We start from the raw sequence: 27,462 nt of genomic DNA, 5'->3' as shown, positions 1-27,462 counted from the left end.
TCAACAAGGATATCTTTAAAATAGAAAATACCTACGGAATGCTAATAGGTGTATTGCTAGCACCATCCAAATTTAACCTATTCATTTATCGAAATTTTTAATTTAGGCTAAGTGTTCAAAAATCCCAAAGTTGTGATTCCAAAATGGCCAACAGTTTTACATACTATGATGTATTCCAAATAAGCCATGTTATTTCTTTACCAGCCGTAGACCAAATGTGAACTTTATGGGTGAAATTTCAAAAAAAAAAAATATGAAAATTTGTATTTTTGTATTTTTGCTTGTTGTTCAAGACAAAACAGTATTAGAAATTTTTGGCCCGATTTGGTATCATGCTACTCTGGAAAAATGGCCCTTGAGTGGTATTCAAACAATAATGTAAATTTTTGTACCACGAGAGGCAAATCCACCCAACTGTACAGAACTACGGCCTGTGGAAAGGTATTGGAATCTTGTAAAAAAAAAGAATTAAAGAACGCAGGAATTGTATCCCATTACCTATTTTAGGCGTAAGTGGACCACATCATCCGAAGCAACTATAAAATATTAAATTTAAGGATTTCCAGAAAAAGTTATAAATACCGAGTTGTATACAACATTTGAATAAATTTACGTATTTTTGAAAATTTGTATATTGAAGGATTTAAATTTAATTTAAGTTATTGTAAGTATAAGTTTTTTCTGACTCTTTACATAAAAAATGTATCCACTTTTTAATAGGGGTCCTTCAGGTAGTCTCAATTATACTATAAATTCAACACTACACAAAAACAAACAGATGACTACAAAAATCCAAAATTGGGCTGAAAATAAATAATGATGTGTAATACACTTTCACAAGTATAGCAATGCATTTTATTTATATTTTTCACTTTTCCACTGTTTTAATTTATTTCTTAGAGGAAAAAAAAAATTATATTTAAATTAACATAGATATAGATATATTATTAGAAGTACCGGCTGGTTCCCATAGGGACCACAGAAATCACATAATAGACGAAACTAGGGAGGGAAACTATTCTCACTTTATGTATAACATTTTCAGCATAATGGAATAGTACTTCTAAGGGTACCACAATGGGCCGCAAGGCCTCCGAGTGAACTCGCTAACTTGCGAGCAACCCACGTAACCTAACCTAACCTAACATAGATATGTAAACAAACTTTGACAGAAAGAAGTGATAAATCACATCAAGCAAAAAATAGTCAGCTGACTTTTTGACGTCACATGTAATGAATACTCCTTGGTCCTTACAAAATATAACCCAATACAATTTTTTACTTTTTTTTGCAAAATTGAACTTTTTTCCTAAAAAAATTCAACAAAATTTTTAATTTGTGAAAAAAAATTTCAAAATTTTTTTTATTTTATTTTAATTTTTTTTTTTTTTTTTGGGAAGATTGAAGAAATTACTATTTGGGACACATTTTGCTAAGAACAATAAGTAAAGTGGATGAAAAAAAACACCGGTTTGGCAAAAATTTAAAATTTTAACCCCCTCTAACTCAGAGATTTCTCGACCGATCTTGTTGAAAAATTATGTTTAATTACTTGACATGAAATCCCCCATATATAAAACTTTAATTAGATTAATTTACAATCAGATTCTCTGCTCCTACTCCTGATTTTGTAATATTAAAAAGGATTATATAAGCTCACCTTACTTCATATATTATCATTGTACAAAAAATAAGTATGTTTATTAAGAAAACAATGTCATAAAAGGAACGCTATAAATTTAAAAGCACGTGATTTTTTTTTAAGTTCATGAATAATGAGATAAAGAAACAAGTAAGAGTACTATATTCGGCCGTGCCGAATCTTAAATACCCTCCACCTAAATATGATGGTATAACAACTAAAATAATATAACAATTGTTAGAAAGACTAGCTTACGCTGAAGATATTTTATTTCGAATGTACAACAAATTTTATCTAATTCAGCAATTTATAATTGAAATTCCTATTAGAACGTATGAAATTTAACAATTTATATACTTAATAATTAGTTAATACGTTTGGATCAACATTTTTCCATTTTAACCTCAAGTGAAGAAACAGAGTATAAAAAAGGGTATACAAATAAATTTAGACAAATTTCAAAATATTTGGTTGGGGGACTTATATGGAAGATATGACCTATTGATTCGATTGTCATAAAATATTTTAACATGATTTTTATGTACTTATATGGGAGCTGTGGCCAATTATGGACCAATATTCACAAAATTCAGTATTATGATTTTTGAATACAAATTACTGATCTGTGTACTATTTTGGTTTAATATATGGATGCTATGACCAATTATGGTCCTAAGTATTTGAGGGCTATTTTTGTAGAATTTCATATAAACAACGCTATTAACTAGAGTGGATATTATATGAGTGCCATGCCGAATTATGGACCAATATTTAAACAATCTTGTAGTACGATTCTTGGATACAAATTACTGATCGCTGTAAAATTTTGGTTGAGTACAGATTATTTTGGATATTTGTGCAGGTTAATGTGTTTTCCTGAAGTGGTTCTTATATGGAGGTTATGACCAATTATAGGCCTATCATCATAAAATTTGGTACATCGATTTTTGTATATATTGAATAAATTTGTTTCGAATTTCAACCTGATAACTATATTTGTAAGAAATTTATGAGTATTTTAGTGATTTTCGGGTGTGAACCTTATATGGGAGCTATGGTTAAATATGGACCGATATTCACAAAATCCAGAAGTATGATTAGTGGATACAAATTGCTGATCTGTGCATAATTTCATTTTGATATCGATATGTTTTTAATACTTTTTAAGGTTAATATCTTTTTTCGGAAATGGGCCTTATAGGGGAGCTATGACCAATTATCGGCCAATCTGCATAAAATTTGGAACAGTGTTATCTATATATATGAGTATAATTTGTGTGGAATTTTAGCATGATAAATGTATTTATAAGAGATTTATGAGTACTTAACTGATTTTTGGAAGTGGACCTTATATGGGAGCTATGGTCAAATATGGACCGATATTCACAAAATCCAGTAGTATGATTTCTAAATATAAACTATGGATGTGTGTGAAATTTTGTTTTGATATTGATATTTTTGGATATTTATGTAGGTTATTGTGTTTTTCGGAAGTGGTCCTTATATGGGAGCTATAACCAATTATCGGCCGATCTTCATAGAATTAGGTACAGCGATTTTGGTATATATGGGGATTATTCATGTCGAATTTCAACTTGATAGCGATATTTATAAGACATTTATGCTTATTTAAGAGATTTTCGGAAGTGTACTTTATATGGGGGCTATGGTCAAATATGGGCCGATCCACGAAAAATTTTGTAATATAATTTCTTTTACCACAAGACTTATTTTTGCTAAATTTCATGTGGATATTCCTATTTTGTAGGCATTTATAGACCATAGAACCATATTTCGGGAAGAAATTTGTATGGGGGCTAGGAGAAATCATGGACCGATTCTTATAATTTTCACCAGAGTTACTCCTTTTATCATAAAAGTAACGAGTGCAAAATTTTATGATATTAGCTGCAATATATTTACAAAAAATGTCCAAAAATATGTGAAAATTATCAATTTTTTTTTGAGGTTGTCCCACATTTTCATTCATAACTTTGGTTCCACTGAACCGATTTCGCTGATTTTCAATACCAAACTGCTTAGGACAATAATAAACACTTTTCTTGCAACTCTACTAAGTTTGTTTGCGTATTTTGGACGTGAGCGTGTTTTACACAGACGGACAGACGGACAGACGGACAGACGGACAGACAGACGGACATGGCTCAATCGACTTAGAATTTCATAAGGATCAATAATATATATACTTTGTTGGGTCTCAGATGAATATTTCTCAATGTTACACACGGAATGACAAACTTATATATACCCTCATTCACCACTTATGGTGGTGGAGGGTATAAAAACAACTACTCATTCTAGTAGTAAATATTCTTCCATTAAGTAGTATCTTATATAGCATATACTTCCATGAACTCATTCTCTCATCTCCAATGCTTTGGGTTAAGTTTATTATTCATATAATGGTGGTTTGCAATTGGTAGTTAACTATGGTTTATTGAATAGGTTGTAGTGTTTGTAACATAGGTATGGAATCATAAAAAACAATATCATTTATTTAAAAGGTATAGCTGAACCATTAGTTATTAATAGGGGACGGATTTATTATTGGAAAATATGCGCCTAAAATATGCTTCAAAAAAATCAAAATATGACCTAAAAAATTAAAAAAATGCACTTATATTTTCATGCAGAAACATAAAATAATTAACTATGGATAGCGCAATGTCCAAAAAAATACACATCAGAGTTCCCAGTAGTTAGGACTCTTTAAATTATACAAAAATTAAATTGTTAATGTTTTAAAATTAGAATGGTTCTTCTGAGAAAACGATGGGTATATTAATTCTAATATCATGGAATGAATACTAGTCTTTAAAGCCTGAACCATGCGACTTGAATTTTAAAATCATCAAAAAACTTAATTAAATTAAGTCGCAGCCATTTATGACATGTGATAATGACTGTGACTTAATTTAATTATGTTTGCAGGATATTTCGGTAACAAAATCTCCTATAACTCGAAATTGCAATGATAACAAATATGAATGTTTTTGATACATTTAATGAATTTTTGATACTTTAAAAAACTCTTAACTTTTTTGAAGCTAAATATTTTGAAATTGTAAATATAAATTGCTGATAGAGAAATTAAGACATACAGTTAGTTTCTCGATGTCGAAAGAAGTTAGTCGGCAAAGTTTGATGATATTTCTATAAGAAATTAAACAAAAACTTTATGTCGAGACAATTTATTGCTCACTAACGCCAAAAGATAATATTTTTATTAAAAATTGGGATAATATGCATATAAATATGCATTTCGAAGTTAAATATAACAAAACATGCATTATCAAAAAAATATGCAAAAATATGCTGTATCAAATCGATGCCATTTTACTGCAAAATGTGTGATTCGGATAGATAATTAGTCTACATTGTGTTTGGACGTTCGAAAAAAAACATGCATTTGCATATAAATCCGCCCCCTAGTTATTAAGCTTCCTAGCAAAAAATTTTATTGCCAACTAGTGAGTTAAAATGCTAGTACTAATTTTGGCTCTCACTACTAACAAAATAGCATTTAGAAACAGAAAGTGCACATGCAAATGACTAAAGTATAACCAATTTTATATAATAAATAAGTCATTATAAGACTACTTCTAAGTACTGTACGTAGTATGTAGTAGTTATTGAAATGTATGTTATCCTGTAATTGCAAGTCTTTGCTAATGACTTGCTGGGTTCGTTTAAAAGTAAATGAATATTGATTATATAATTTACTTTGCTTTCATTTCATCATAAATTTTTAACAAACTCTTGTCGGATGGTAAGGTATTTTATTTTCCATAGTGCCATTTATAACACTTCAACTTATTTATTATTCTCTTGTTTTGATTTCTTTTATTTTTTATTTTTTATTTTCTCATTCTCTTCGTTTACGAGTAGTAACATTTTTATTGTAACCCATAACAAAAGAACACCTTGCAGTCATAATATTCGTTTACAATCAAAACGAGTAATGTAAGAGAGACTGAGTAATAATGGTAGAAGGATTTATTGTAGCTTCGTCCTTCTAAAGGATATTATATAGTATACTATAAAATAATATCCTTGTGGCTACAACAACACAATTCTCATGTTTATGAAAGCTTTGTTTTACTTTAAAAATAAAAATATTTATCATAGTTTTACACTGATTTCAATTAGAATATAAAGAGTGTTTTCTGAGAGCAGTTCTATGTTGTTTTGCTGGAAACGTTTGGCGAACGAATAATTTCAAGAAATGGAACTGTTATCTTGCCAATTCGTGCTATGACGCCATTATATTATTTTCTCGCGGGATGTGTAAAGTCTCAGATCTATGCAGATAAACCAGAAACTATGCAGCAAATGGAAGTGACGCATTATTGAACATATTTGAATTTAAGATTAAATTTCTCTACAAAAAACACCCTTTATAAAGCAAACGATTAAATCATGTTAAATAAGATTTAAATATATCTAAAGCTAAATGAAAAAATCTTTGAATATTTTCCTTAAATTCTTAACATTTTAATTAAATGATGTAAAAGCAATTGAAATTGTTCTCCATTTAGTAGTAGCACTAGTGGTAGTACTTATTATCATATTTATTACATTTCTATTCTCTTTTAATAGCACTTCAAACATTCAAGCATTAAGCGCCAAATAGAAACCGTTTCGCAAAAAGCAGCCATTTCTATCTATTGTGTTACTCAATTTATTTTTATTATTTTTGCAGTTTACCAAATGGTCACATAAATATTAACGCTTTTGATCGCATGGCAGCCATAGTGGGTGCCTTCACAAAACACATGCAATCTGTTAAGACAACAGATGCACCATCCGCACTGTCAGCCGCACCAGCAACAACAGTCTCTACACCAGCAACAATAGTTACAATAACACCAGCATCAACTATGCAACCACCAACAAATCCATCTGCAACAGCGCCGGCAGCAGGTGAATACGAAATGTTTTGTCGTCATATGCAGAAAACAACGAAACTAAGTGAAAACGGTAAGTTTTAGTAGGAGACTGAGTAATAAAAACCAAATAAAATTTAGTGTCTAATAAAAATATGTAGGATAAAAATGTGAAAAATAAAAAAAAAGAATAACAACTTAATGGAAGCAGAATTATTTTCATTCCTAACAAGCATTGGTAATTGTTATAAATGAAGCGGTTAAAATAAACCATACTGTTTGAAATGCTAATTACAACTCTGTGCTACATGTATACTGGAATTTTAACCCAAGACTTAAATTTAACATAGTGGGTCTCATTTAATTTAAAAAGAAAATGAGACCCACTATGTTAAGTCAATTGTTTTATTGATTGTTTTCTAAGCACATCAGTAGATTATTTCATTATGAAATAACTCCCTATGACATTTTTTTTGATATAATTTTTTTTGGGTGTTAATTCATATTTATTGGCAATTATTTCGTCTAAAGCTTCGTACAATAAAAATGTTTTCGATTGATTGACTTTGTCAGTGCTCAAAGGTTTTCAAATCTGGGATGTATCAAAATCCGGCTTCGCTTAGTAAAGATTTCTTGCATTGCCAGTTTTGAAGTATTTCGAAACATATCTGCAATAAAAGAAATGTTTTCTGGGCGAAGCCGGCTTTTGATACACCCCAGATATGTCTACATTCGTTTTAGTTTAGTTCAAAGTTAATATATTTTAGTAGATGCGTGCAAAATATCTAAAGTAAAACTGTTAATTACTATAGAAGTGAAAAAAATGTTAATAAATCTCATACGTCCTCAGTCAAAGGATATCTGAAAAAAATCATCTTTTTACTTATATATGAGGCATTGCACGATTATAAACATACGCAAAATTCAGAATGGTACATGATATGATTCTCGAGATTATTTAATATGTTAGGGATATGTTTAAAAAAATGTATTTATGTTGTTGTACATTGTATTTATACCCACCATAGTGGGGAGGGTATTATGCGTTTGTGCTGATGTTTATAACGCCCAAAAATATTAGTCTAACACCCACCTTAAAGTATACCGATCGACTTAGAATCACATTCTGAGTCGATGAAACGATGTCCGTCCGTCCGTCTGCTTGGCTGGCAGGCTGGCTGTCCATGTAAACTTTGCGCGCAGAGTACAGGTCGCAATTTTGAAGATACTTCGATCAAATTTGGTACATATTATTTGTTCGGCCCAAGGACCAAGCTTATTGAAACTGGCTGAAATCTGTGCATTATTTCACCTAGCCCCATACAAATGTCCTTCCAAATTGGACTTTATCGGTCATAAATGTTTAATTTATAAATGTATCTCCACATTGGGCTCCAAATAAGTTTTATATATACAAAATTCATGTCACCAAATTTTGTTACGATCGGTCCATAATTAGTCATAGCTCCCATATAGACCCGCTTCCGAAAATCACTTTAACGTGCATAAATCGCTTAAAAATGTTGGTATACTCACAAAAATAAAACATAGTAAACTTTCACATAGACATAAATCACACGACCTAATTTCATGGTGATCGGTCCATAATTGGTCATAGCCCCCATATAAGGTCCACTTCCGAAAATCACTCAAAAATATAAATTATTGAAATTTTAAAAGAAAATTGTTTTTGTTCTTTTACTTAGTGTAGGGTATTATATGGTCGGGCTTGACCGACCATACTTTCTTACTTGTTTTATAAATGCGGAATTTCCATTAGATGGCGTATCTTTTGAACTCGGTTTTTGTTTTTAATAACTTATATGTCATTTTGAAAGTTAAATAGCAGTCATTTAATCTCAACGTTTTTTTTTTTGCTTCGAATATGACGAATTTTGTGCCAACAAAGCGTGATATGCGGGAAGTTTGTTTACTTCTTTAATTTGAAAAAAAATGCAGCTGAAGCACACCGATTGCTCAGCAAAACTTATGGTGAATGTGTTTCATTGGTTTCAACGTGCGAGAAACCAATGGTTTAGAAGTTGTGATTTTGACACTGATGATAAATATCGCACAGGCCAGCCAAAAAGTTGAAGACCAAGAATTGGTCTAACTCAACAAGATCTTGTAAAATCATTATGAGATAAATCAGCAATTTCAAAACCTTTGCAAGCAGCAGGATTCATCGAAAAGCAGGGAAATTGGAAAATAAGATACCTTGAAAGCCGATTTTGTATGTCTGAAATTCTGCTTAAACGCTATAAAATATAATTATTTTTGCTCCGAATCATTACTTACGACGAAAAATCCATAACGATAACCCGAAGCGTAACATATCGTATGTGACGCCCAGCCAACCAGCTTAATCGACAACATATTCAAATGTCCATGGCGCTAAGATAATTCTCTGTATATGGGGGGCCAAAAGGATCCTATCTATTATGAGCTCAATTTCGTCTCAATTTTATTATCAGGGGGATATAATTTTTGTTTTATTTGATTGATCTACGAAAATCTGTCAAATGGTCATTTACCACAGGAAAACGCCACTAAGAAAGGTGTCCATTTCTACAAACATTTTTAGATGTGTTGCCAAAAATTGTAGAAAATACAACTATAAATTTTCCATCGCATTTTGTGCAATTAATAAAGGAGGCATCAAAATTTCCAGCACCCTTACAATCTCACATGCCTAAACGATACTCTTCCGTTCGGCCTGGTAAAAAATATAGCTTACTATAAAAGTTCTAGAAATGTAAGTCTTCAAACTTCTATTTCAAATTTTAGGCAGACGTATTGGTGATCTTACTGTAAAGTCTTGGCGTATGACCTATCAGGATCAATATATATCAAAACAGATATAACTGACGATTACAAATTTCTCCCACATAGATCGAAGTCGACGATTAAAGATATCCCCTGATTCACTTTTTAAGGAGGAAATATCAATCTTAAAAAAGAAACGGGACCTCCTATAACAGATTGCTATCGTTTTTACTTTTTTATAGTTCACTTCTGATTTAATCCTCTTAACTTCATGAATTATTTCCTTTTATTATGTAAACAAAATTATTATAATAATATGTCTTATTTTCAATCAAGTTTAAAAAAGCCCTAACTTATTTTTTTTTCTTCTATTATTAAAACTATAATCTATTATTAAAATAATAATTTAAAATAATTAGGGATATGCTCTGAAAATTGAAGGCCCTACAACTAGGACTAAGTTTATAAATATAGGATAACTAATTCCAAATATATGACCAAATATAAAAGCTTTTTGATTATTCTTAGAAATATAAAGACAGTTTTATTAAATTCTCATTACCTTGAGATCCTCTCATGGTCCCAGTCGGAATGTGTCGGTATGTGTTGTTAACCACACAATGATTTACAATAGAGAAAATCTTAAGAAAATGGAAGATATCTTGTTTGAGACAGTGTTTAAAAAGCTACGATAACTAACAAATTTTTAACTGTTACTACAACTACTGCTTCAAGAAAGTGTATGTAGCGGTAGCAGTAGCATTTGTCTTTTTTCGTTTTCTTGTTTTTTTAAAACTACTGCTACCTTCAAAATATAAAACTCTTAACAGAGCAGTAGTAATAAAACATGAATTGTAAATGGAGTAGTAGCATAAAAATACAAATCATTGCTACTGCTCTATATCGAGTTTTAATTTTTAAGGTAGCAGTTGATGCAGCAGTTAAGGTAGCAATAAAAGTAGTCAAAAAAGAAAATATTCAGTCATAACACCAAAATTGATAGAATTAAACACTGTGTGTTGTTTTTGTTTTGAGAGAGTTTGAAAGAATTATTCGTTTTTATTCGTCTCAGATGTTCGTGTTGCTAACAGAAAGATCGTGTTTTCTGTGTGTATAACAAAAATGCCGAACTTTTGTTTACAACACGACCAACTTACACAAATATACATTCACAACAACAACACATAATATACTTTTTTGGCTGAAGATTTTTATTTTTGACTTATTTTATTGCTATCTCAACTGCTACTTATCTGCTATTTCAACTGCTACTTAACTGCTACTTAACTGCTACTTCTTCTACTACCTCAACTGCTACTTCTATTACTACTAAATTTTAAAAGTAGCAGAATTAATAAAAAACTAATGACTGCTACATCAAAACTTTTTCTTTTTTATAGAAAATAAATTACTCTGCTACTTTTAATTTTTTCTTTTATTAGTACTAAAACAACTACTGCTACCAAAATGTGAAGCAGTAGTTGTAGTAATTATTGACTCCGAGTTTTTATTAATTTTTTAACTAGACTACTTGTGTTTTTTCGTTGCTACTGCTACTTGTAGTCTAGTTTTTTAAACACTGGTTTGGGATATATTTTATTCAAGGACAATTTTTTGGTTCAATGTCGTGTGTTCAAAAGGTTACCAATAGTATGAGATCCAAACTGTAGCAAATTTAAAAATTTTAAAGAATACATTTTTTATTATCACAGAAAACTCGTATTTCACGATACCTTTATATATTTAACGATCACATTTTCCGGTCCAAGAGTTTCGTTTCCTAACCCTAGCATTTTCATTTAGCTTAAAGCAAATTATTGTTGTTGATTTTAATATGAATGTATGTACTCTTTTTTTCTAATTAATTTATTTTTACACAATACATCTGTATTTTACCTCACCCAGTTAAATTCTTATACTTATGTACATTAGTCTGCCTCACAGAAAAAAGCGTTTTTGTTACGACCTAAACAAACTTTATTTTTATTACTGTGAGCGAATTGGGTCGATTTTAAGCAATTTTTTTTTTAAACAAATTTTAAACAAACCCAAACTGTGAAGCTTTTGGCTTGTCTACAGATACACACAGTCCCGCACACAATTTACTAGTCTATTAGGGCACCCCAAGACACATCCAGCGATACTTTCTTTGTGGTAAAGTGTCTCCTTAACATTCGAATATTCCATAAAATATTTGTTTCTCTTTAAACAATGTGAGTCACTCTAATCTACATTTACTATATGTAGGTAATAACACTCAGGGAAAATCTGCACTTTTAAAAATAAGAACGCATCACATTAATTCAATAATTTTCATTATAATAGAAAAATTATATTGAAATACGTTAAATCAATAACTTTCAACTTTAAATTAATATTGTTCCATATTGAAATACAAAATTTCCACATTACTTACTAGACATTCGTTAATGTTTCATATTGATTCAATATGGTTTTTATTGATTTAAAGTTGCTTTTCTCTGCGTGTATTCATATAGTCTCCATATTGTTCCGGAAAATTGCGCTATACAAGTAAAGTATACACACAACTTCCATATCTATAAAAAATATTAAAAATATAAACATTTTGAATAAAGTAGATGAATATTGCCTTAAGCTATTGTTTTCTTATATAGTCTTTTTCTTATTCTTATTCAAAAGATATAAAAAAATAAAAAGTAAAATCATGCATTGTTTGGATTTTCACTCTGTAAACTTTTTCTTACTTTCTTTAAGTTATGATTCAATTGTTGAATTTTTTTTTTTTTTTTTGTTCAGCTTCTTATATTACTCATGAATTATGAATAGTTTCTGTTTATTATTAAGTATTTTGTTATTTATTAAAAGTATAAAATAATAAAAGAGCAAAGTAACAATGTTCCTTAAAATAGGTAGAATGAAAAATATTTTTAAAAGGCAAATGAAATATGAGTTGTTATTTGTAGATAATTTTGTGCAGAAAACTAAACTTAATACATACATAAACTAGGGGTATAACCAAAATATATTTCGTTAGTATTACAATAATCTTACCTTAACTAAATATAAAAACTATATTAATTAAGCGACAATTGTTGGAGTGAATATTCGAACTTAATTCTCAAACTTTTATAACACATTCAAAAAACAGAATGTGTATACAATTTTTCTTCGTATTTGTTTCTGCTTTAAACGGCAACGATAGAACTGAGTTATACTTCTAATGTATCTACAACGGCATTGTTTCTTTTCTTACGAGTATAAAAAAGAAAAAATTGTACGCAATTTTTGAAAATCTTAATTATTAAATACTAAATCTGTTTACCAAAACGGATTTCAAAGTCATAAAAATGGTAAATGTAATTCAGAAATATACCAAAGGATTACTGACCTTTTGAAGTTGTAAGTTAAAGTTATTCAGGGTCTCCCTTTCGTCATGCTTCAATTTGTTGGGTTGCGTAATTGCGTAATTACGAAATATCGAAAATAACGGATCCACTTTCAATTCACAGCCATTTAAAAATCGTTTTTTGTGTTCTATCAATGAGAAAGTGACTATAGAACACGTTGATTAGTGGTTGAGAGAAACAGAAAAGAGAAAAACACAAGTCTTCAATATGAGTTAATTATAACCTCTGTTTGCGAACTAGAATAATAAATGACACAAATTCAAATCTACGCTTAAATGTGAAATTAATGAGGTTAATTCATTTCAAAAAAATGGAAAAGTACACTCTGATTTTTTTAAAACAAAAAAAAAAATATGAAAAAAATTCATCAAAAAAATAAAAAAAAATTTCGAATTTTTTTGAATACCCTCAATATTTCAATGAATAAAATTTCATAAAAAAATAAAAATTTAATAAGAAAATCATAAATATTGCTGAAAAATCGAAAAATTAAAAAAATAAAATTTTTTCAAAAATATTTAATAAAAAAAAAATTTTTTTTATCAAATTAAAATTTTTAATTTTTTTTTAAAAAACTGTTGTTTTTTAAAAAAAAATTAAAAATTTTAATTTGATAAAAAAAATTTTTTTTTTATTAAATATTTCGAATTTTTTTGAATACCCTCAATATTTCAATGAATAAAATTTCATAAAAAAATAAAAATTTAATAAGAAAATCATAAATATTGCTGAAAAATTAAAAAAATAAAATTTTTTCAAAAATATTTAATAAAAAAAAAATTTTTTTTATCAAATTAAAATTTTTAATTTTTTTTTAAAAAACAACAGTTTTTTAAAAATTAACCATTAAAAAAAATACCAAATTTTTATTCGCAATATAAATTGAAAATAAATTTCGCAATTCTGTTACTTTTTCGATCGATCTCAGCTAGGGTATTCGATCGATCTCAGCTAGGGTATTCGATCGATTAATCGTTAATCGGTTAACCGAATAATTTTGGACGGTTAACTGTTCGAATAACTTGAAATTGCCGATTTTCAAATAACAAATTAACCGATTAATTTGTGTCGATTAACCGAAATTACTTTTTTTCACTTCAACAAATTTTTTGTATTTATTTTTCCGTTTCAATTCAAATACAAAATTCAAATTAAAATATGATATTTTTTGAACATCCAATAAACATGATAAGTGAGTATGTATAACAACTGACATATTTAATTTACATGTCTTTGAAACTTTGTGTTTACAATTATAGACGAAACTTTTTTTGAATTGAGTCTTTTATCATAACCAAACGAAACTTTTAAATTAATCAAAATTCAAAACAATCCAAAAAGGAATATTCGATATCATGCCTTTGATTTCTCCCCATATACAATCAGCGAGAGAGTTTTTTTCCAAGAAAAGTTTTATTAAATCTGAAGAAAAAAATCGTTTAAATTATATTTTTTTTATAAAAGATTAATTCAGAAGATCTCACTAAAACTCTAAAAAAAACTCTGATCAAATACCTTATTTGCTGTTTTTTATGTTTTTGTACACAAAATTCGTTGTTGTATTTTCAATTTAAAATGAAAATAGAAATTATTCGGTTAATCGAATAATTTTAAATTAACCGATTATTAACCGAATAAATCTAAACCACGATTAATTATTTGCTCGACTAACCGATTAAACCAGAGACACGATTAATTGAATACCCTAATCTCAGCACATCATATTATTTATCAATTTAGGTATTTTGATTATATGCACGAGGTTTTTTCGGTCTCTGGTAATTACAATAAATTGCAAAAAAAATTGGTTTGAGATTTCAATCAAAAATTCTTGCAAAATATATTTGAACGTATCTTTATTATTTTTTAATGAAATATGTTTTTAAACGTTATAATTTGTGATTTATAGTCTCAAAAAATTATTTATTTACATTTTGTTAGATGTGTCGGATGATTGATATTAAATGTTGAAAATTACTCATACGCATTTATATTACCCAACCCATAATAAGGCTGAAGATTGCAAAACAATAATTAAAGATTATAGGATGACAAAATTTATTCACATCAAGATCGAACAATATTTTAGAGATTATAACTATTAAAGGGTGGCCCAAAACTGGATGCAAGATTTGAATTAAATAAAAACATTTATTTTAATTGGATAGTTAGTTTTTATTGAAGTAAACCTTATAAAGTGGCATATATAGAAAATCGTCTTCAACTTATCATTAAAGGTAATAGATAACAATTTAATTTGTTTTGTATAAGAACCCATCCACTCTAATTTTTATTCTTATTATTTCCCTATCTACTGTTCCTTAAATTAAATATTACAGCAGAAAAATCCTATAACACTGAAAATAACAAACGGAAAACATTTGCTGTTTTTTCCCAAGCCAACAAATGCATAATAATGTCATTACAAATAGTTCAGAGGGTACAGGATGCAATAAATGTTATAAAAAAATAAACTAAGTATAACTTATTTGTTTAGCATAGTTACATTCAAAAAGTATTTCCTATATTCATTCCATATTTTTTTTTAATTTTATGCTACAGTAAAAGAAATATAAGTACGTATATATACATATTTCTAGAAAGCAGATACTGGTATATAATATGACAAATGATATTCAATGAATAGGAAAACCTTGGAAACAACACACAAAAAAACTAAACCTATAAAGTAAATTGGCAAATTGCATGTAATTGTATAGGGTTAAGAAAAGAAACATTAATATTGTGGGTGATTTTGTATATTCTTTATGTAAACGTGTATTTTTCTATTAAAATGAAAGGAAATGTATTTATATCTAGTAGAAAGAAACATAAAAAGCATTTCCTGCTGCACACAGATTGTGCATTATAATGTAAAACCCACAACAATAGATCATGAATTTCATTAAAAAAAGAAGTAAGATTAAATTACAGCAATACGAAAACCTGAAATTTGTGGAAGCAAAATAAGCTTCAAGGATAAAGGAATTCAAAAAATGTATATATTTAAATACATTTTTAGTTTAATTAAAAATAAATTCTAACTCTGTTATTTGTAAAAAAATATTTATTTTATCAAACAATTCATGAGTCTTTGATTTTATCCTAGTTTCATTGATAATAAAATTCAGGGTTTTATCTCTTAAAACAAAAAGTTTTATGTAACAATCAAATAATTTTGTATATAGGAAGAAACGAAAAATGTCGATAAAGATTTGCATTTTTAACACTTTTCTCTTCTGAATTCGATATTTATTATACACACGCAGAGAAAAAATATAGCTGGGCATGGTTACTGTAACCATTTCAATATTGTTACAAGTTTTTTAACTATATTATAGTCACAGTAACCATTTACATGATTGTGGTAACCATAATATGGTTAATTTACGATTCACATGATTGTATCAACCATATATATGGTTACAGTAAACAAATATATGTTTGTGACAACCATTCATATGATGAAGGACTTATCATATTATGGTGCTCTCGGCGTAAGACTTATCATAATCTGAGAACAACATATTATGATAAAATTATTCATCATAAATATAGTTGCCACAAACATATATTAGTTTACTGTAACCATATATATGGTTGATACAATCATGTGAATCGTAAATTAATCATATTATGGTTACCACAATCATGTAAATGGTTACTGTGACCATAATATTGTTAAAAATCTTGTAACACTATATAAATGGTTACAGTAACCCTGCCCATATAAAATTTTGTAACTGCTAAGTAAATTCGAAAATTATAGTTTCATCCCATATAACAACATTTTTGTAAACCAAAAAATTAATTTATCCATTTAAATAAATTTAAAATTTTCTGCAAAAATAATTTAACATTTAACAATTTAATACAATACATATTAACATAGATTTATAAGTAAATTGCTTTTATAAATGATTTTAATAAAAATAACAATGTTCCATTAAAAAAAGCCCAAAAGCTAAAAACATTGAAAATTAAAAACAACAAACAGAACAAATAAAAAAAACTAAATGAATTACAAAACTGAAAAAAGCACATATTTTTAAATCTACAACTATCAACATCTCCATATAACTGACTGTTTGATAGACATACCCTTTTCATAAAAATTGGTTAAATAAATATTTGCATTTCGTTTTCGTAAATATTCAGCTCTATACATTTATATATACATACATATATATATGTATTTATTTTGGTACAAATGATCATATAAATGTTTGTACTTTCCCACTTGTACGAGTGCTTGCAAATATCTATGTGTAGGAAGATACAACATCTACAATGTAGTAAAAGTAAAGCCTTAAGCTATTGCTTAATTTTTTCGGTTTATAGAGAGCAGCAGCAATTGCAAAAAAAAAAGAACCCAACAAAATACAACATATTAAAACTTTGTTTCCAGTTCACAACACATTCATTACAATTGCACTAAATCCAAAAATAAAAAATATAAAAAAATACAAAATATAGTCATGGTCACAAAATACAGATTCTAGAGTATATGTAGTACTTTTAAATATAATATACCCTTATATATATGTATATACAGACATATATTCAAGATGTAATATGTAGGTGAACAGATTTTTCTATCTATTAAAAAAATTGGAATTTCTTGCAACCTGAAACCCATTTAAAAATTTTACCCATTTTTTATGCCATCTTTAACGTGTTCTTTTTGTATGTGAAAATTTTCACGTCAACATAATGTGACCAACTGTGAGAAAAGTTTAATTCATTTCTACATTATAAAGCATCATCTGCATTGTTTGAAGATTCGAAATTGTTGATTTAAACTCAAAGAAAGCATCTGGTATTGGCATAATGAAGTAAAATTGTCTTGAATAGTATCCTCCTGAATGAAATAGTTCACATGTTACCATCATATCTAAGCCAGGAATATATCACACAGAAGTTTGATCATATAAATCCATTAGATTTTTAACTAAACATTACCCAATTTTAATTGAAAACAGTTGTATTCCATATCATCAATTTAGATTTAGAAGGAAACACATCAATATCGAACAAACTCATAGGCTTATAAATATTATAAGAAACACTTTTAAAGAAAACAAATATTATTGTGCCCTCTTCCCACTCATTTGAAAAGATACAAAAAACCGGCCTGCCGAATAATTCGAAAGTATGTATATAATATTCGAAACCGTTCGTTTTTTTAACAAAAATAATTAACTCTTAAATGCATGATTTTTACTTTTATTTTTCTATAAAGTATCAAATATTTAATTGATTTTTATTTAATTTATTTTCTTTAGCTTTAGTTTGATTTAAAATTTCTTTAGCTGAAACATTTCGTATTCCATTTGATTTTTCTGAATTAGTATCAATCTTATATTCGTCTAAAATTAAGTGGAACTGGAATGTAGACAATTGCCAACAATATGCATTAAAGGGTTAAGAATATTATATTCGGCATTGCTAGAGGATAATGTATTATCCAGATGTGAGGCTTATATAAGAGCTATGTATAAATGTGGATCAATATTCACAAAACTCCGTAGTAAGATATACATATATGGGGGATTTCACGTCAAGTGAACCAACTTTTAAAATCGATGTCTTCTTTACACCAAGGTTAGACCTATTGAATAGTAATTCAGACACAATTTTTCAACAAGATCGGTCCAGAACTCTCTGAGTTAGTAACATTACCTATTGTTCTTAGCAAAATGTGTTCCAAATAGTTTAGATAGCTTTAGATTGCTCAATAGAAAGCATAGGTCTATTTCTTTAAGAGCGTTTTGGTCTCGTAGTGGGATGCGAGTGCGATAGTATCAAAATAAATGTTCTAACACAAAAATTGTATGTCTTGACTTGAGACCAAAAAGCTCTTAAATGAATAGGCCTATGCTTTCTACTGAGCAAAAAAAAAATTAAAAAAAGGGCCCCTTTTGAAAAAAAGTTCGATTTTGCCAAAAACAATCAAAAATTGTATATCTTGAGTTACAAAATATTTATTTTGATAGATATTCCACTCGCTTCGCACTACGAGACCAAAAAGCTCTTAAAAGAATAGACCTAAGCTTTCGTTTGAGCAAAACAAAATTTAAAAAATCCCGATCGGAAGTCATCCATTTTAAAAGTTGGTTCACTTGAGTTGAAATCCCCCATATATATACCTGAAACAAATGTATTTTTCGGATGTGAGTGTTATATGGAAGCTATAACATATTAAAAGGGCGATTTTCATAAAATTTTGTGGCACTTATATATCGAGCCCTTAGCGTCAAATTATCGTAAGCGACAAAACACAAATTTTACAGGAGAAGGTTTTTTCGATTATTTTGAAATTTATACATAGAATTAAAAATGTTATGATGCGATATAATATAATTTCGTTCAAGCTATTTGTCTATTTTTCAAAAATATTTATAACTTTTGACAATTAAAAATTCATATAATACTTTATTGAAAATATGACAAAAAATGTTTTTTATTGAATTTTTGCATAGATACAAATTTTTCGAATTGAAATAAAATTGTTATTTATGAATAGTTTTTAATGAAATTTCATAGTTATGTAAAATTTTCTATTCAAAATGGAAAAATGAAAACGAATTTTCAAATTTATTATCAGCAATCCCGCAATTCCCAAAAAAGTGTTGAAAAATCCCAAAAATGGAAATTTTTAGTTTTTTTTGGCTATAATATTCATACCAGGGTCGGAGTTATCGGAACCCTTTACAAAATAATTAATAGCATATTGGGCCATATAAAATCGGTTACTATATTTTGATATCGAATATGCAATTTGAGAATTTTTGCCCTAAAGTTTAATTTTACATAAAAAATAGGTGTTTTTTGAATGGACCTGGTCCCTTCGGTAACAAAAATTTTTAATTTTTTTTTCATTTAAGATATTTTATGAAAACTTAGCTTTCAGAAAGTGTAAATTCCTTGTACATCCTCTTAGAAATTTTTTGTGATAACTTAAAAAGAAAAGCAGTTCTTTTTTCCCAAAAAAATAGCGAAAAATCGGCTTTTTAAAATTTTTTAAATTCAAATGCATATAACTTTTGACTTAGTAATTATTTTTAAACAGCTGTTATCAAAAAACTGGAGTAGCTTGGGTAAAACTATTGAACATTTAATTTTCAAATGCGAATATCTCCTAAGCTATAAGAGGTAATTGATAGCTACAACTAGGTCTATTGTAGCGCTCGATGAAAAGATTTTATATGGGTAATTTTTTTGAAATCGGAACACTAACGAAGAAATAGGATCGTTTTAAAAATGTAACACACCCGAGGTGTCCTAATTTGAGGACCCTTGGTCGCGCCCCTGGTGATCCCATGAGGTCCACATTCAGAACTTAAACTCGACAGCACTTCTTCTTTGCGCATGTGAAATTTCATTCAAACCAATCTAACCATTTAGAAGTTACATATTTATTTCCTTCTTTTTTTCTATACCACTATGTGTCGCTTACGATAAAATTCGTTTACTATAAAATGTAAACATTGACTTACGATAAAATCTTACCCCCTATAATTTTGAAGTTATTAACAATTTTGATATTCTGAAAACGCTAAAACATCAGTAGGCCCATAAAATTTAAATTTTTGGAATAAAAAAAAAATTTAGAAAATGTCGCTTACGATAATTTGGCGCTAAGGGCTCGATATGTATGTATCTTATATAGGAGCTATTGAAAATTATGGACTACTGTTCGTCTCAAAAAGCAATGTTGGATCCATATCGATATTAATACGATTTTTATTTTGCTTAATGTATTTTTTGGAAGTTCTCCTTTTATCGGTCCAATGACTAATTACACAACAAATTTAGACTTTTTTAATTGGAACAGAATATCGACCCATAATTCGAAAGGGCATGTTGTTAAAATAATTTTTGGAGAATAAACTTATAGTTTAGCTGGTTTGATTTTTTTACAGTTGGTCAAAGTTTTAATTTTTTTATCAAAATGAAATGAAAAAAATGTTGTAAATTAACGTCTGACAGAATTCTTATTATCAGAGATATATTGTGTACAATTCTGGGGATCATTGTTGTCGTCGTTCTTAACCCCCTATCTCCTCACTTTATGGATCAATTTGACACTTTTTTCGAGAATATCAAAAAAAAAATCCTTGCAAAAAGAACATTTAAAGATTAAAATATTCTACGAAAATGTTGCCTTAAGAAGATCTACAAAAAACAAGTATGCTTATGTAAGTTATCTCTTTTAGTTAAAGAGATATATTTATATTTATTTTTCTCGATTTTTTTTTCGTTTTTTTGATATGGCAGGCCTACGAAGGGTCGATTTCTTTTTTTAAATGAAACTATATTTGCGATGAAATTTCAAATAAAATAAAAACAATTTGCTAAAAGTTATCTCGTCCACATAAAAAGTTACACGCATCCAAATTTGGAAACATAATGGCCGTATTTTTTAGGTTTTTTCCTAAAAATTTATTTTTGAAAGGGGGCAAGGTTTGTGGATCTTCTGAAGATTTAATATAAGCTTTTTGACAGTGGTGAAAATCTTAGGACTTGGAGATTAATAATTTAGTAAAATTAAACAATTTTATGAATTTTTCGGCGTTATTTATTATGAATTTTTTACTCAAACCTAAATTTTTTTTAAAAATTTGCCCAAGTTTTTATTTGTCTGGGGGCTCTTATGTTCGATTAAGTAAGCTAAGTTTTACTTTACACGATTTTTCATTAAGTTCTCCTATATACACTTTGTATATGACCCGGAAGAAATTTTTTTCTATAAAAGAAAAATATAGAGATTTTTTGGGAAAAAAGTAAAAATATGTTCCAATTTTGAAACATGTAGGCCCGCCATCTCAAAAAAGCTAAAAAAAACATCGAGCAAAACAAAAAAATAAACCTAAATATCTCTTGAACTGAAAGAGATAACTTATATAAATATAGACTATTTATATTTTAAATTTCAGCTCATTCGGAATATAAATGAATTTTTGGCGATTCTTTAAAAAATGTGAAACCCAAGGTGGCATGTAATTTTACTGATTAATCGTAAAGAGCTTTATTTAAAACTTTTGTATCTTTGGTGAAAATACTTTCGTAGAATATTTTAAAAATGTCCTTTTTGAAATGACTTTTTTAATTTTCTCGAAAAAAAGGTCGAACTGACCCATAAAGAGTGGAGCTAGATGGTTAAGATCTTTCACAAAAATTATCCCCATAAAATTCCACAATATAACTCTGACAATAAGAATTCTTTCAGACATTAACTTACAACATTTTTTTTCATTTAGTATAATACTCCCTTCGATCAAAAAAGTAAAACTTTGACTCACTATAAAAAAAAAATCAGACTAGCTGGACTATAAGTTTATTCTACAAAAATTATCTACTCAAGATGCCCTTTCAGAATTATAGGGACGCTATTCTGTTACGAAAATGCTGTTAGACAGTCTTCATAAAATTATGTGCAGCGATTCTTTTATTATTTTTATTGAATATTTAAGAGATTTATGCATATTTAAATGATTTTTGGTAGTGGAACCAATATGAAGGCTATGATCAAATATGGACCGATATTCACAAAATACTCTTTACTTTTGTATAAAGACTACTTATATGATAAATTTCATGATACTATCTGCTAAATATTTAAAGAAAACAGCAAAACATTTTTGAAAAGTATCAAAAATGGAAGTTATTATACATTTTGATCAATATCTATAGTTCTACTTGACTTGATGTTACAATCGATATAACAACCTAAATATAACCCCATCTTTTTTGTGGTGGGTATAAAAATAGCACGCCAGAATTTGTAGGAAAAAACCAAAAATTTCGTCATTTAAAATTTTTGTTAATAAAAAAATGAGAGTGATCGAGACAAACTATAAATATTTCCGAACTCTATGGACTCCAGTACAATAGAGTTGATATGTGAGAACCCCTTAATAATTTTGGTGTAGTATAGTGCAATATTAATATCTGTGGAGTTTGGACAAAACATCTTAAGTCGAGATAAGAAAATATCTTAGTTTTTTTATAATAAAACTAACTTTTCAAAACGCTCCGTTTACACTAATCTGTTTCTTCTTACGATTTTCTTGTTGTTGATTTTTTTCACAAAACAAATTAATTCGCAAAAGCTGTTGAATTTATCGATAATTATTTTATTATTTATCCTTTGTATAATTCATTGAGACAAATAGTAAAGTTCTTCAAGGAGAAATTATAAAATATTGATCGACAAATTCAACAGCTTTTGTTCTCTCCTGAAAAATTTTCAAATTCCACTTAAGTTGTTTTGTCAAAAGTTCACAGATATATAAGTAAAGTTTCCTTTAGCCCTACCCATTTTAAGTCTCAACAATAATCCCCGCAGTTGGTCACATAAACCATTTCCACGCCTTCAATATTTCTAGAAAAAGGAAATGATATTAAATTTTCCGTATTGGTTTTCTTGTTGTTGTCTTTTTTTCAGCTGTCAGTTTCGTAAAATAAATACAGGGAAAATAAACTAACAACAACGGCAGCAACGTACAAACATTCAAGAGTGTAAACACTAGTGTTATGCTGTTTCATCGTACTTTTAGAGCTACAGGTGCATTATAATAACCATCACATAACTAAACATACGTTGATATAATCATATGTATGAGTGTATCTATGTGTGTGTGTGTGCATGTGTAACAAGGATGTTAAAATATCTAAAAATTGCTATGTTCATGCATTAAATATACAATGTTTGTGCAAGGTATTTGGTTGTTGGTTTGTGTGCATTAGGGTCGCCCTTATTTTGCATTTCCATGCTCCCAATGTCTAAAATTTTTCTCCGTTAACAAATACGGAAAATTCTGTAAAGCTTAGAGGTTTCATATTGTATTTAAGTTTCGAGTTTTGGGTCAAAGTAGCAATATTTTCAAAAAACTTTTAAAAATTCCAATAAAAAACTCGAAAATTCGGATAAATATACCTCTAAACGTTTTCCGATTTTACTCAAACTTGCAGCATTTAATTTCTAGATGACAGAGCATAATTTTAGGCCTCCGAAGCAGTGAAAATTGCAATATAAAGGCTACCCTAGTGTGCATGTATGTATTATAAATGCATGTATCTATGTGCAACTAAACTCTTAAAATTTCATTATGTGTTTGTGTACACATCTACATGAACGCTTATATAAACGTGCAAATCTATGTTTGTAGGTATTTTTCGGCAATCTCAAAAGTATTTTAAATAAAAAAAAAACAAGTGACACCCAATTATACAAATGGAAATAAATTTGGCTCTTTAGATGAAATTCAATGTGGAAAACAAACTAATATTTTTAATTACTTTAAAACAATTTTTAAGCCTATCCTCCTATAAATGACATAAAAAAAATAACCAACTTTAACAGTTGTAGGAATTCTATCTTTCCAGTTACTTTTTTTGCACTATTTTTGTTCATTCTTTCTACAACATATCAACAGTCACTATCAGGTGGCAGTGCTAAAAGCGTTAGGTTGTTGTTGTTCTTGTTAACAAAAAAGCAAAGCAAAAAAAAAAGAACTACTAATGATGTTGTATTTTTTGCTATAGACCTTGCTTTCAAGTTAACCTTAAGGCAACTAAATGATTTTATCAAATATACTAAATGAACAAAACAAAAAAATAAATGCAAAAAAAAAAGAGAAATTTGTTTCGTAAACAAAAAAATAACACAAATTTCTTGAGGAAATTTGTATGTACGAGTACTCGTGCATGTACAAAATAATTAAATTTTAAACTAAAGATATGCATACATATAGTATTTGTTCTTTTTTATAAATATAAGAAACTTTATCTGCTGACATTTCAATAAGCAAATTTAGTTTGAAATTTGAGAGATTTTCTTTTCTGTCAGTTGCCAAAAACAAAATGCCAACATTATTGACAACATGAAATGGAAATGTCCAAAAGTCTTTTCTTATAAAAACATACAAATCTCTAGTTGTTCTTTGGTTAATGAAGGATGAATTGCAATTTTAAACAAATAAGAAAATATTGCTCGAATTGACAGAGCATATGAGACTATAATGCCAACATTAGTTACAAATATATGAAATCAATTCTCCAAAAGTAATTTATAAAATGATATTCAAAAGCCAATGGCTAATAAAGACCTGCACAAGCTGCATTGTTTAACACGAAGACAATTGTCACATGATGCTTTTGTCATGTCATGTTATGTTCTTTTACCTACTTAACAGCAACACGCAAAGGCAATGTATATCAAAACAAAAAACAAACGCAGCATCATTTTAACAACATCATAACACACACAACATTAAAAAAATTAACAGATGCATGGATGACATGGAAAATAATTTCAAGTCATTTAAATCATGTATGAGGCCTTTTTTGTATGAGATGATTTCAATTCACTTGTAGTATTTATTGTGTGCAATAAGAAAAAATCTATATTAATATATAAATGTCTTTGTAAGTTTGTTGGTTTGTTTATTTGTTTGAGCATCACGCCTAAACGGCTGAACCGATTTTATTGAAATTTGGAACGTAGATAGATCCTTACTGGGAAGCGTCAATAGGCTATATATTTTTTTACTACGACAGGGCTAGCGAAGCGCACCGAGTCAAGCTAGTTGACTATAAAAATACAACTGAAATTTATATTTATATTATATAGTAGGTCAAAATAAAAATACGAAAGTACACCAATGGGTTTTTCAATGTTGTTTTGGAAAATTTTACAATATTTAGTAATATTACCTGTTATATTATTACTTAAAAAGGAATACGTGGAATATAAGCCATAAAATGCCAATAATTTTCATGGAATTAAAAATGTAATGTGTTTCACATACATATTTTAAATACTACCTGACTTAGGTACAACCGCTCGAATATTATTAACGGGACATTTAATAATTACATTGCTAAATAAAATAAAACTTCATGAACAAAGCCAATTGGCCTATTAGACGGTGTTTAATTAAAGAAAATTAAATTAATGTATAAATCCTTAACGGTGAAGTTTATAATATATTTAATGATATTAAAGACAAACGTGTTTATTATACTCGTTGTAAAAACGTGTTTAAATTTAATGATGTGTCTCTGAATCGTTCGCGGCATACTTGCTACAAAAATATAAATTAAATTGGAAAATATTTAATTTTTTTATGATTTTCAGCTATACAATAAGAAAATATGTATACGTTTCAGACTTTTCTATACATTTAGAAATATTGGCCAATATTGGGATATTATACAAAAATATTTGAACTACATTATGCAATTTATTATAAAATAGCAACAAATTTGTGTAAAAAAATTAAAAATTTCCTTCATGTACAAATTAATAATATTTATGAACATGTTCTTATTCGGAATGAAAAAAGTTTGGAAAAAATTCATGTTCGATTAATAATATTTATTAAAAAATTCATTCCAATTATGAATTTCTTTTTCCTGTGTTACACTTTATTATTTATATTTTTAAAAATCCTTATATTATTTGTTCTAAATATTTTAAAAAAAAATATAATGCTAAATAATAACAGTTCTCAGATTTTCACAGTTCAGAAGTTATGTACAATTTCATTCTGCTATGCAATTTTATTCTGCCTAACAATGCGACACTTGTTAACATCAATTCAATTCAAGCTACCACACATAACAACAGCATCATCAATAGTTATAGACATGACATGGCACAACACGGTTTTCGCGGCGCGATGACATGGTACAACATGGTTTTTGCGGCGCGATGACATTGAACAACACGATGTGCGCGTCGACACAACAAAACAAAGCATCAAATTTTGAAGTAAGACATTTTTCTACAAAATGTTGTCTTGTGCAGGCCTTTAATGGCTAATACTGTCAGAGGAAAAATATAGTTGTACATGTTTACTGTAAACATTTCAAAAAGTTTAAAATTTTTTTTAACAATATTATGGTCACTTTAATTATTAAAATGATTGCTGTAACCATAATATTTCAATGTTACCAAAAACATGATTATGGCCATCATATTTATGATTGTATTAAATGAACATATGGTCATGGTTTATGATAACCATAAATAACATAATGTGGTAAATCCCTCATCATAAAAATGGTTGTCACAAACATATACTTATTTACTACTATCATATATATATTAGCTACAATCATATTAGTCGTAACTTTACGATATTATGGTAACTGTAATCATATAATTAATTACAATGACCATAATATAGTTAAAAATGGTTACAGTAAACATGTAAGGAGTGAGATCGAAAAATTCTTAACACACGTTTTTCATTACATTTTTTAACCCAAGTATTATTTGAATTTTTTTTTGATCAAGTTACCTTTGAAAAACATGTCAGTTATTATGTGTAATGTCAATTATATTAATTTTTTTGTTAATCTGATTAAAATGAGTGACCAGAAAAAAGTGCGTACTGAAATTATTAAATATTTTCAACAAAACCCAACTTGGTCTTACAAAAAGTTGGCCAAGCATACAAAGGTCTGCCGTCAAACTGTTTCCAATGTTATTAAACAGTACCGGGAGAACTTGTCAGTTGATAGAAAACCTGGTTCAGGTAGAAGGAATGGTCCACATGATGTTTCTAAAGCCAAAAAAATAGAACGCATTTTCAAAAGAGCTCCCAACACATCCGGTAGGAAAGCAGCCCGGTTAGCTCAGTGCTCGGACTATTTGGTACGAAAAGTTAAAGCTAATGCAGGTTTAAAAACATACAAGGCTCAAAAAGTTCCTGACAGGAACGCTACTAAAAATTTAGAGGCCAAA

The 27,462-nt window shown here is 28.3% G+C and overlaps 1 protein-coding gene across 1 annotated transcript in view; it reads left to right on the top strand.

Moving 5' to 3' along the window:
• The window catches only part of LOC135950371 (uncharacterized), a 165,560-nt gene that overhangs the window by 127,540 nt on the left and 10,558 nt on the right, over positions 1 to 27,462 (top strand). Inside the window, exon 10 of the mRNA XM_065499918.1 lies at positions 6,366 to 6,643. Coding sequence (XP_065355990.1) covers positions 6,366 to 6,643 — 278 coding nt within the window. The remainder of the gene's footprint in view (positions 1 to 6,365; positions 6,644 to 27,462) is intronic.

This window comes from Calliphora vicina, chromosome 2 (genome assembly GCF_958450345.1).
Source record: "Calliphora vicina chromosome 2, idCalVici1.1, whole genome shotgun sequence".
Taxonomy (NCBI): domain Eukaryota; kingdom Metazoa; phylum Arthropoda; class Insecta; order Diptera; family Calliphoridae; genus Calliphora; species Calliphora vicina.
Note: the sequence above shows the minus strand (reverse complement) of the source record. Positions and strands in the feature narration are given on the sequence as shown.